The sequence below is a fragment of the Kryptolebias marmoratus genome, linkage group LG6 (assembly GCF_001649575.2).
Source record: "Kryptolebias marmoratus isolate JLee-2015 linkage group LG6, ASM164957v2, whole genome shotgun sequence".
In the NCBI taxonomy this organism is placed as follows: Eukaryota; Metazoa; Chordata; class Actinopteri; order Cyprinodontiformes; family Rivulidae; genus Kryptolebias; species Kryptolebias marmoratus.
The window spans coordinates 13,615,108-13,628,290 of NC_051435.1; the positions used below are offsets into that span (position 1 = coordinate 13,615,108).

At 42.8% G+C, this 13,183-nt stretch overlaps 1 protein-coding gene across 1 annotated transcript in view; it reads left to right on the top strand.

The window, feature by feature from the left end:
• The first annotated feature begins 758 nt into the window (after positions 1-758).
• The window catches only part of LOC108239777 (anosmin-1), a 51,614-nt gene continuing 39,189 nt past the window's right edge, over positions 759-13,183 (top strand). Inside the window, exons 1-2 of the mRNA XM_017422710.3 lie at positions 759-1,068; positions 7,508-7,555. Of these exons, the coding sequence (XP_017278199.1) occupies positions 859-1,068; positions 7,508-7,555 (258 nt within the window). The 5' untranslated portion in view covers positions 759-858. The remainder of the gene's footprint in view (positions 1,069-7,507; positions 7,556-13,183) is intronic.

Sequence of the window (13,183 nt, forward strand, 5' to 3'; positions counted from 1 at the left end):
GGATTAAAGGCACGAAGATGAAGTTGTGTCATAAAGAAAAAGTCCAAAATAAAAAAAGCAGTTTTATTTATTTTTTCTGTCTCATACTGATGTGTTGTTTGTTTACTTATGGAAAACAGCCAAAGTGGCTGAAAACTGTTTAACAACGGCCACGTCCTTGGATGGGAAAGTCATACAATTTTCAGACTTGTTGAGGAAAGCATGAAGGGAAAACGGCTTTGTTTACAGTGAGTGCTACCTGCATTTCAGAACTGCGTCTGGAAAACTACCATATCAAACGGCGCCGCTTGATATAGTCCAGGAGAACCTTTTTATCGGTTTGATTTCATAGTTTGCAATGAGTCCCTTTAAAAAAAAAGTGCCGACATTTTCATCTTTTTGGTCTCTTTGGGTCCAAACAAAGAATTAACTTTATGATTGCTGCTGAAGGTTTTTTTTCAACAGTGGAAACAGGTTTCCGAGTTAAGATGCAGTTGTTATTAATCATTAGTAGTATTATTATCTGATGGATCAGTGTTATGTTTCCCCAGCTCTACCTGCTTTAAAACGCTCCTCGTGCGCGTCAGTCACACGCGGGGTGATCCAATCGCGAGGCACTTGAAGCCCGAGACTCCTCCCCTGTGTATAATTGAAGTTTCTTTAGTTTCTTCGCCGGAGCTTGAGCGCAGTGTTTGTCCGATCCGCGGAGGGGATTAAATTAAATTAGCCGCACACACACACACACACACACACACACATATATATATATATATATATATATATATATATATATATATATATATAGAGAGAGAGAGAGAGAGAGAGAGAGACACACACACACAAGCCGCCGCGCGCAAAGGGGGCTGCTGGAGCACGGCGATGATGAGGATGAGGATGAGGATGTTTTCCGGGAGCCTGAGCGCGCCGTGGGTGACCCTGTTGTTGTGGATTACGGCCGCGACGAGTCCGGGCGGCGCTCGGAGGCAGGACGACTCGTTCTTCACCGGCAGCGTGTACCGAGCGCGGTGCGCGTCGCGCTGCCTCAGCCTGCACATCACCCGCATCTCCGCCTTCTTCAAGCACTCCCAGGTAACGACGGCCGAGCAGACACAATGAAGGCAGGGAGCCGCTGCCCGATGGATGAAGCTCGCGACGCGAGATAGCTCGGAGGAGGAGGAGGGGGGGGGTGTTTAACTTCACTTCATCAGGAGCAGGTCACTAATGGGGGGGGAGAAGTGTCACTAAAATGTCACCAGGTTGGGAAACTGCAGCCTGTCTGTCTGTGCGTAAAAACGGGACGCTTTCTAATGCGCCTCCACTCTAATTAACACGTTTTTTTCTTTCCTTATGTGTTTTTCAGACTCGGAGATGATTAATAGGTCCAAGTGGTGCCAGTTTCCATTCATTACTTGCTAATTACTGGAAAAAGGAGAGATCACTTTCTTTGTCTTGGTTACTTTGACTCCACTTTTCTCTTACCTTTGTTTTAGGGTTATAGTTTTGCGGATCTTGCTGCCTAGGAGCCACTATAAATGAGCTGATTTGTTTCTGTCACTAGTTATTTGTTTATTTATTTATTCCTCCCCTTCATTGAACACCGTTTTCTCCCAGGACCCCAGAGAGGGGGAAAAAGAGCTGGACTCTGATCCCTCTCTCCTCCTTCTCCTCCTTCTGCTCACCCAGCTCTCACTGTGAGCCTCTGCAGGGCTTGTCCCTTTTCAAGGTGCCTTAATGAATCCCTAATTGTTTGGGAAAACACTGCAGAGTTGGAGAAATGTGCACTTAGGTCCAGGGAATCAGCAGTGCACGTGGCTTGTTACAAATCGGCCCTGAACGCAGATTTCCCGAGACCTACTGTGGTTCATTAGGACGACTTCATGTGTGTGGTTGAGCTGGAGGAGGAATACTGCAGGGAACATCCCCGTTGGGGTAGTTACTAGAAGCGCTGTGCGTCCAAAAGAAACGGGCTGCAAGCAGCGTTCCTTCAAGTGCAACTTGGCAAGTCGCTGGCAGGGATTTGTTCTGAGCAGATTCCAAGAGAGTAATGCCGCCCAAGGTTGCAAAGTCAGGGAATTAAATTAGTCAGCAACTAAGAAGTGAAATAACTGTTGGAGCCTTACCTCTAATGAACAGCTAATAGTCGACATAATTGACTGCAGAGCCTCGGAGTCTGAGCTGCTCCTGAGCGAGGGGGAGGTGGGAATAGGAGGGAGGTGTTTGTCTAAAGAGAAGGTGGTTGCTGATAACCTTCTGGGTGTCTGTGAGGGTTGTCTTCTGTGCTGCGGGCTGAGCAGCCTTTTCATGTGAGAATGGAGGGGAAGAGGGGTGGTGGGTGGGGTTGGGGAGGGGGAGGGGGTCCTGGTCAGCTGCAAAAACATATGGCCGTCCTTCCGCCAATAAATGCCAGCGTCACACCTCACAGGCGCGCACGGGATGCACACCACGGCACCAGAGGTCACCTTCCTGCTAAAAAAGCTGCCGCTCCATACAGGGGCTAAATGCGACGAGGTCCAACGTGGGGCTTGTCCCACAAACAGCGGCGCATGCTCAGTCCGCACGGCCTACAGGTGGATCTGCTTCCTCTGCCAGGTCTTGTTACATCGACGAGTCAGTGATTGAGACGGCAGACCTCCTAATTCAACTCAGACGTCCATCGGGGGGCAATTTAATACTCACCAAGAAAACCAAGACACACAACACTTTCCATATTAATGGAAACGAAGTGCCTCACTCGTATGTCAAAACAGAATTCCCTTCCCAGTGTTTCTTCATATTTTACTGTCTCCTCTCAGCATCTAGTAATCTATACGAGCCGCTACTTCTTTTTGGTCGTGAAACAACAGATAATTTGCTCTCTCCTAACACATTTAGCAGCTGGACTTTTCAAATATTGGATTTAATTTGATCACTCTGCGAATACCGGAATGCAGCTTGGAAAGTTTAGATGTTGTTACAGATGTTTTGAACACCCACACGTCTGAATCTGAATAAGAATCAGAGAGCCGCTTTTTAATTGCCAGCATCCTGAATTAGTGCGAAGTGGAAACAAGCGTGAAGTTGCAGAGTTGGGGAAACCCACGGGTAGTCTCATTGCTTGTCAGATTTATGGCAACTAGAGATTAATTGATGTAATAGTATTTCCAAATACAGATTTATTGAGATTTTACTCCACTTTTGGGGAACTTGTCGCCTCGGTACAATAGACGGAGGGGAACACCCAACCATAAATATTAGCCTCGGACACTTTTAAATATTAAGAGCGAGCTGGGAGCCCTGTGCAATAATGTATTCTGAAAGCATCAGCCTTGTGCTGGATTATTTATGTGAGGACCTGTGAAGCCAAAAAACAAGGTGTGTCCATGAGGTCGTGCTATTACATTCAACGCAATAAAAAAAAAAAAGCGTACGTTTTAAATTTAGTCATTCATTTCTAATATGCTGCATAGTAAAGCCCAAGCAACTCGCTTGATAGATTTGTGTTTAGGGCACACGGTGAAGAAAAAACACTGGAAAGTAGGTTTTCCATGTCCCGTTGTTTTTGCTCTTTGATATTAAATGACCTGCGGTGGAATCGAACCCACAGCTCATACTCGTCTTATGTGTGGGGTTTTTCATTAGGGAAGACAGCAGATGAATAGAGGTCTATGTAGCTTGGCCTCACCTCGGCGTGTGTGTGTGTGTGTGTGTGTGTGTGTGCACTTTTAAAAAAAAAACTCATGACAGTCCGGTCTGTAAATCTCAGCGCTGCTACACCCGGCGCTACCTCACTTGACGAATGGCCTTCATCCCAATGTGGAGACAACTTTAAACCAGAGCTGTTTGAGATCCATGAAACACCCTTTTATGTTAACGCTGAATGTGGACGTATTAGCTCACGTTCGGAGAGCCTGACAAATAGTTTATATCAACTGAAAAATAGTTGAACGACCACAGCCCTCACACCCGCTAAGATAAAAAGCCGGTGGCTGAAACCCCATTTTCTCGCGTTACATCTACCTCTGCATTTAGTCTGAATCCCATTCCACCCCCCCCCCCTTCTCACCGGCCCGCCGATACGTTTTGCATGTTCATTACAGGAGTTCATTTTGTGATTCAGGGAGAGGGTAAAAGAGTAGGACTGTCTGGTTTTCAAACTTTGACTTTTCAAGGGCACACTTCAAATACTCACAAATATGAGGTTTTCTTTCCAGTTAAAAGTCCCATAGTAACAGCATCCATTATAATGCCTAGCTTGATGTATTTCACTGTGTTACATTTCATATTATTGTTGTTCTTCCTAAAGCAGCATACAAATCAGTAAGCTAAAGACTGTTGCAAGCTAGTTGAACTAGTTTTACATGACATATAAAGGTATATTGATGTTGCATTAAAAAACTGGCGACAACTGGTGACATTTTCTTCTTGAATTTGTATCCCATTTTGCAATGGAATATTTTAACTATTCTGCTTTTGAATTAAGGGTTAAAGGTTAGACATAGGCATAAAGATAACCCTAGAAAATGGGATTCAGCCTATAGGTGTTCCCTTGGTCCTTAATTTGAAGTCACAATGGGTAAGTGTTTAAAGAACTCCACTACAAAATGGGATACAACATCGACAAATGGGTACATTTTAAATGGCCACCTATTTTTTAAAATTTGAACAGATGCTAAGTGTCTATTGCTGGACTTTCTATATCATGTGTATCTAGTTTATGTCAGACATTGAAGTATGACATATTTTTTAATACATGCTAAAGAAAAACAACATTTATACCAAAGATGACACATTGGAATACATCAAACCAGACGTTGTAATGGTTGTGGCAATATCAAATGTCAGAATACATTTAATTTAAGGGTTACTTTGTAGCCTTATCTTATTGTATTTTCCTAAAAAATCTTTATTTAAAGTGCCAGATAGCCCTACCATGTTGCCCTTCATCCCAAAATGAACTGGGGCACCCTTAACCCCAGCTGTGAATGCACAAAAATTCAGGGTAGAGCTTAAGGGTAAAATGGGAGTCGACCCAAATTTTAAGACTCCCCATTTTAGTTCTGCGTATGTGTGACCGGGGAGAAGTTATTTCGGTGATGCCTGAAGACCCCCCTAAGCCATCACAAAGACACCGCTCTGTTGTTTGAAGTCATGCCTCCTGTTAGCCCGGTCCAAAGTTTACAGGGTCTTCGTTTCGTAGCCTGCTGGCGTTTTCTGTTATTTAAATGCTGGAAAAGATTAAGACAAGATTAAACACAATTAATAAAGGAGGATGTGTTTAATCCAAATTGAAGACCCACAAGAAAAGAGGATTTAAAATGTCAAAAGGAGGATCGGTAGCCTCAAAGATAAAAGAGGGGTGGGTTTATCTCTCAGTTGTCTAGACAATACAACTTGCCTCGGGCCACCTGCTCGGACTCGTCAGCTGACAGCAGCCATAATGAATGTCTGTGATAAATGTCCTCTTTACATGCTTCTCTAGTCACTGCACTGTCACCAACACAGCGGAGTTCATCTTTGCACATCCGTACAGCACTGTCTGGTCTCACCTCCTCGACCCCAGTCACACCAGAGGATATCTGGAAAGAATTCATTCACCAGAGTCCTTGACAGTCCTCAGCACTGCATAATGTTCAGAGTGCAGAGGAATGTCATGGTGAGTCAGAGGGATGAAGTCCTGACCTATAATTATTCCCTTGTTGGTCCCTGAAATGGTGGGGTCAGGTCTGGACAGCTGGGGCAACATCCTGCTGAGCCTCTCTGCAACGAGGATGGTGTCACACAGCAAAATTAGTTCCTTTGTGGATCTGGCCCTGTCTCGATTGATGGATGGGCAAAGAGAGGCGTCAGAAGAAGGATTGATGGTTCAGGACGTGCTCCACAGTTGTGACAATCTGTATAAATGATCTGGAAGCAGTGCTCGTCAGCGTGAATGTTAAAGGTTTATTTATGTTGTGTCACCAAAGGGGTTTGGCTTGGTGGGTTTCATCAATAACATAAAAATTCTGCTTGCAAACTCCACAGGGATTTCAGTCATGGGAACAAAATGATGCACTGGTGAAGAATAGGTAATGTTTTAATCAAAATTAGGCCTGACAGAGCACAGGTGTTTTATGTCACCCAAAAGGACTGAAAACCCACAAATGCACAACACACCCTTCAGCCAAATCAGCTCTTATTTCAGTTTCATTTGGTAACAAAAACAACCTTTCCAGGTCTCATTAGTGCTCAGAGTTTTCTATTTTTCATGCTTATCTGGAGTCTTTTGAGAGGGAGATTCTCTGAAGACATGACCATCCAATCTTGGATTCCTTTGAAGCCATTTGACCGCTATCCTTGACTTTAAAAGCACAACACTTACTGGCACTGGATGTCAAATTAAACCTCCGTAATGATAACTTCCCTCCCAGTGTCTCGTGGGAAATTTCTTCTGGATTACATTGTGAGAAAAAGCTTTGAACTTGACATTGAACTTAAGCAGGCCCGTTGCTTGCAGATCCCTAAAGTTTGGATGTCTTTCACAGCTTCATTGCTTTTATGGAGCGGACGGGGAACCTCCAGATCCCAAGCCCAGTTTCACGTCATGGACTACGAGTGACTTGAATGTATTCTGAACTCTCATTGCTCTGTGAACTCAATAGCATCTCTGTAAACAAGGATCAGATGTTTTGGTATGGTGGGAAAGATTCAGGCTTGGGTGATAGAGTCACATTAAATGCTCATAAATATTTTTGCACAGATAGCAAATTTTTTTTTGTAATTCAGAATCTTTGTTTTGTTCTGTTCAAAATTAATGGAACCCCATATAGGTGATTCATTTTTAAGTAGTTTGTCTATGATTAAAGGTACTGAAAATGGTTGGTTTTGAGTAGGGACCCTTTATCTTGTTTTAGGGTGACGTCAATCCCTTTTGGTCCCAACTTTAAAAGATCTGAACTATCCCTTTAAGGCACTTGACATATCTAACCAAACACAACTATGTTCTCCAGAGAATACCAAAGTACTTCACCTAAAGGAGTACAGGAAATGGCCACTTGCACAAGCAATTTTACCCTTACTTGTCCTTCACTTGAAAATCTTTCATGTTTACGCACTGAAGCTTTATGGATTCGCGACACTATCAGGACCAAATGTTCGAGGGCAAAGGTGCCACCTGCACAGCAATTAGAGGAAATTTTCTGCAGTCTGCACAAGAGTGCTTACATCAGTTCTTACCTGGCTGACCTCGGGAAGATTTGTTGAGAGATCAAACAAATCCTCAGAGGCAGAGGTCACCGTGTTCTTCAGAAACTGACCAGAGGTGTGCTGCAGCCTCGCTACACTGACCCCACTTCTCCTCTTGAATTAGAAACACTTAGACTTTAAATCTGTCTTTCATATTACCCTAATCAATCAGGAAGGTCGGGACTTAAGCAAAGCGGCGGGAGGGTATGTCGTGACAGGAGAGACGAGGGTCGAATTTACTCGTGCATTTGACGGATTGATTGTTGTAAATGAAGTTTTTCGCCGGTATTCTGTGATGACTAATGATGTTTTTCCTTCTCTTTCACAGAATAACGGGTCCTTGGTGTGGTGCCAGAATCACAAGCAGTGCTCCAAGGTAATGCACTTTAATTTCTTTCATGAATGAGATGCATGCCTTGCACATGCCTCATTATCAGAGAATAATACCAGGAAAAGTGAACGAGTCACGACAGGACTTGTCTTGTCATGGCTCTGCGGCAGACATCAGGAACTGTTGATGTAGACGATCATAAGGAAAAGAAAAACCCTTTTATCCTCAGCGAGCGTTGATTACTTTTGTTAATACTCATTTGCTTTTCTAATTGGAATACAGTTAAAAAAAATACATCTTCAGAGGACTAACGCTTGTCTGTGTGTGAAAGCAAGGCGTGAATGTTTTTCTTTTCCGTTGTCATTTGGAATCTCAGTCATCGTGGCGTGCGTCCCGCAGGGCTTGTTTGTGTTTTGTGCCCCATCTCAAAGAGGGCTGATACAAAGCCGGTGTTGACAGCCCCTCTGAAAAGATAGTGCTGACATACTCCATCAAACTCCTGGAGCTGCTGACAAGGCCCTCGGAAATGCGCCATAAAGACCGTAGGCTGTAAGCATGACGGATCTGAAATAGGAGGAAGGATGCACTTGCAGAGTGTGGTCCAAGCAGTAATCGCTGCACGACTTTCCATAGCTGTCAGAGGTCCTCATCTCCTTACGCCAGCAGCAAAATCAGGATTCATCGCTGTTGCATAAATATCCACAAGAGAACACTTCGCCCTTTCATGGAGCTGTGTATCTGTTTCTGCTCTCCTCCGGCGTTCCCCTAAAGCAGTAGAAACCTATCAAAATAACATATAGGAAGAATGTTTTGGTAAAAGGGATGACAAATCGCATGCGGTTCCACTGTGTGTTTATCAGCCCCTCTATCCACAGACATAAGTCACTGAGGAATGCACAGTGAGGATTTGTGCAAACTGATTGTTATTAATTGAAAAGTCATTGAAAAACAGAGTGGCTGCAGTTTCTTTTTCTTTTTTTAAAGCTTACTTAACATGGCTTCATGTGTGCTGCTAATATTAATCACAATCAGTGTCTGGTATCAGCCGCCTGTGCTCAATTTCTGAATTCCCTTTTTGAATTTCAAATGGTTCCCTAAAAAAAAATTAGCATCTGGCTTGGCAGCAACGGCGCCATTGTGCTTTGTGCTACAAGTATAAATGCAGGTTACTTATCTTATCTAACGTACAACATGCTGGACTGTTGCTTCGTTTTACACAGGTCGCCCTTTCAGTAGATATAGCCCCCCCCCCCATAAAAGTGATCGTACAGATGTTTTATGTGACATTCTGTGGAAAGGTTATGAAGAATTAATAATTTTACTCTTTGAGTGACCTCAGTTTGGGGAAACGGAGAATTGTACTGTAAGTGCTAACAGATCACGTCAGATCATGTGAGATATTGCAATATTGTATGAAATTTCACATAATGTTATTTTCAAGGTTTGACTAAAATGGCTTTAACGCCCCCATTTCTTAACATACGATGACCTTAGCCAAAAATCCGGCTTGAAAGCATTCCTTCAAGGGATGCATACACTTGAACTTTTTTCCGTATAGCTGTGAAAGTTGTTCTATCATAACAAAAGTCAGCTCCCAGCACTAATCAACCCCAAGTCTTTCCAGTGTCATATTAAAAAAAAGAACACAAACAGTCTTCCTAATCTCCACAAAAGTCCAGAAACTTTTTAACGAACTTCTTGTCCTCTCGGCTTTAACAAACCTGCCAGTTAGCGTTTCTTCATCCCACATGTAGACTTTAAATACACAGGGCTGGATGTGACGTGAGCCCAGAAAAATAACGACATGTTTGTGTGTTGCGGCTCTGTAGCTCTGATACTCCGCTGCGCTGCCAGTTCAGTTTCGAGGGCTCTCCAAATTTAATTAATTTAATTGTATCCGAGGTTTTGGTTCGGCTGTTCAGGATTGCAGGGGCAGGGCATGGTGCTTAAGTTCAATTTGTAGAAAGAAGTCAATGTTTTGGGAGCAAACATCACCACTCTTCAATTCCACATCAATGGTTCGAGTGCACACTCAGGGCTTGTGTCAAAACAGATCTATTGTGGCCACTTTAACAATTCTGCTAAATGGGCCTACGCTGTATACACTGGGTCCCTGTGAATAGCTCTGCAGCCGCTGATTAGCCTCTTGACTTCATGAACGGCACACAGTCAAACAGAGAGACAAAGAAGTGGATCTGAGGGGGGGGCAGAGGGCAGATTTGTCCATTAAGGAACTCTGTTAAGGAGCCTTTGATAAAGTAAAAGTAAAGAAAGACAGTTTAATAGTTGCACCAAAGATGCTGTGACCCTGTACATAAAATCATTTTCCGTTTGTGATTAGAGACTGATTCCGGTCATCTCTCACGCAGTGTCCAGAGTCGGCCCCCGCCTTCAGCTTCCCCATTGTCATGATAATTAAACTGCTTACCCTCTCTCTTCAGAACAGACCGAGGTGGCATTTGGAGAGATGGGGGGTCATAATAATGCCATACCACAGGACCTGCAGACAAACTGCATTCAGCGGGGAGACGACAGGGAAGGGGGCATTTCTACGAACTATTGAACTATTGTCATTTTGTCTCCTTATCGTCAAACCTTGAGGAGTATAGATGGACTTCTTGAAAGTTATAAAAACTCCCTCTGGTCTTTTTTTCCTCTTCTGGAACAAAGAAAGTAGATTTTGTGTGTGTGTGTGCATAGGGATTTATGCAAATCAGCCAGGGCTCTTTCCACATTTCCTAACTGACCATATTTCCCTCGGTGAGTAATAAAGTCATCTATCTATCTGTATTTACAGGGGTCGCTCTCCCTCCCGCCCCCCCGTGGGTGCTATCCAGGCTCCACATCAAATGCCAGCTTTGACTCAGGGCACCAAAACGATGGTGTGCAACAAAGGGGCATGCTTCATTACTCAAACATCTCTCAGGGAAGGGCTGGGAGAAAGGACATTGTGTCTGGATAAGTTAGCCACAGGAAAGAGCCCGTTGCCTTACATTCTCGGAGGAGTCAGACGCTTTTCTTGCAAGAACATTGAAGAACTCGAATAAGTTTCCAAGTATCTGCATACATTTCCTTCAGTGATGTCCCACTGAATTAAAGCGATCAGTTACAGCGGCTTTTAAAAGTTAGGTTTTATTTTAATTTACCTACAATACTTTTTGCAAAATGAAAAGTTTTTAGAGAGCGACACTGTCTGAGTTGTTGTTTGATGGCAAATGAGTCAGACATGTCTTTCACCAATGTCTCTGGTGGCCTTTCCCATCCAGCGTGGGAACAACAAGTGTTTACGCTTTTGATTACATATGGCTTTCGTTTTTCACATGTTGAAGGCTTTGGAGCGTTTTTTTTTCTTCTTCTGAGTAACAATCACTGGAATGCTACTATGTCTCATTCAAAAGTGTCTTTCAAAGCCCACTGTCACCCCCCCTCCTCCTTACCAGCCCCCACATTTTCTCACGCCAAAATAAAATGGGTAACCTTCCTCCTTAGTTGTTCCGTCTGTTTTCAGGGTCGGTTGAATCAGAAGCTTGTTTGCTGGGGATGGGACATTTTCTCTCGAAGGTTTTATAATGAGTCACAGCGCTTTTTTATTTTTTAATTTTTGTATTTTTTTTTTTTTTAACAGCATTCATCCCTGAAGGGTGAATGCTCCAGGGATGGGTTTGCTACGTTTGTTAGTATAACTTTGATTTTAGTCACAAGTATATGATAATCAAAAATACCATGCTGTCACAAAATTAAACCAATTTAAACTTGTATCACACAATATAATTGCTTTTATTTAAAACTAACATTCCCGCAGAAGCCTGAAAAGGATCACATATTGCTATAATGTTAATTATAGTTATAATGTTTTATTTAAATTTTTTTATACACATGAGGAGAGTGAAAGTATTGACAGTTACGCTGTGGAAAATAGCTTGTAAAATACATTTGAATTGGAAATAAATGTTTATTTGTACGTTGCTAAGGATACAGTGGCAGCACCAACAGCCTGAACAACTTCAAGTTTTCATTTTTTCAGTTTATGACTCCTGTTTCTTATATTTTATGACAATCATCCTTAAACTCCATTTGATTTATGGAAACCATCTGAAGACATGAGTGGGCTTCTGACCCCAGGTTTAGGAACCACTGGTCTGTAGAGATGTATCTCAGCAGCCTTTATTATCAAACCAGTCTACCGTTGAATTATCTAAACATTAAACTCCTTGGAACAACTGAAATGGCTTCAGACATAGCGACAACATGAAGACAAACAGATTTATTTGTAATATAGTTACCAGAAAATGTAAAGCTTCAAAATTAAAACCAAACACATCATACAGATATTATTAAAGCTATTTGGTAAAGTAGTATAATTTTAGTGGAAGGTTAGAGGGTGGCAAAAAATAAAGTAGACTGAAAAAAAAAGAACGCCTATCCCATCTGAGTGGACTGACGCCCCTGGCCAACAGATTGTTTTAAAAGATTTAAAGTCATATTTTTTGAGGTTGAGACTTTTGGAGACTAGTTGACAACTCAAAATTGAGAGAAAATTACAACAAAGCAGGTAAATATTTTGTTCGTTTTAAGACGATGTTTGCCACCTAGTTGCCCACAGACAGTGAGATAATACCTTTAGTGATTTTGGATTTAAACAGAAGATCTAAACAAAATTACAGAACAAAAACGAGCTAAATATATTGTTGCTATAGTTCTAAAGTAAATGGGCTAATGGTGCAGAGTATTACTTCTTTTTTATTGTGCTTTTTCAAAAGAAATGTAACCCAACAAGTTAATGTTATCCAGTAATTAGCCAGGTAGGCTATTTCACCAGCAGACATGGTAAGTTTTGTAGCTTGCTGTAAATGTTTGATTTAAAACAACATTAGCTTCAAAGGTTATAAGTACGTGTTGCTGTTCTGCTAGCCATAAATGTCTGTGTTTACTGCTGCCGGAAGCATTCTTAAAGAGGCAGTGTTGTCTTTTTTTTAATGAGGGGAAGGATTGTGGGGAATTTCCTTCTTTCGGTCATCGTACATACAGCTGACTGACAGCTCGCAGTGACAGGTTGAAGAGCGCTACCCTGAGCTGCGTACGACCCCACACCGTCTCTGTACAAATGTAAAAATAATGCAAAGTGCATGGACGCCATGAGGGGAAAACATAGTGGTTTACTTTGTAACCAGAAACCAGCTCCTGCTTATTTGAGGTGCACTGAAAAAAAAACCCCAAAAAGGTTAAAAAAGTGGGTGCTGGTTGGTGGTTTTACAGCTGGGCATGGCTGGTTTTGTTGGGTGTTTGGACAGTCTTCAAAGCACCTTTTGGTCATGTTGAGGCCAGACATTCACATCGCCTCGGTGTGTTAGTCACATTACCAGCACCAACACCTCAGAGCGAGCTGGGTTCGCGTCGACTGGATGGATGTCCTGCGCGCAACAGTTTTAGAACCGGTTCCAGCTCGTATGGTGAGGATCATTCGAGGTGCTGGCGGTGGTTGTGTGGAGAGTGCGGCTCTGTAGCTTCTCTTGTTATTTTTTATTATCATCTACTTTGAGGCAGTGTGTCAGTGTGTGTCAGTGTGTGTGTGTGGGTGGCAGAGGAGTGGGAAGCCCGGCTGGTCACTCCCAGCAGGAAAGGCCTGATCTGGACATGGTTGTTAAGTTTCATTGGTTAACAGGGGGGGGGGGG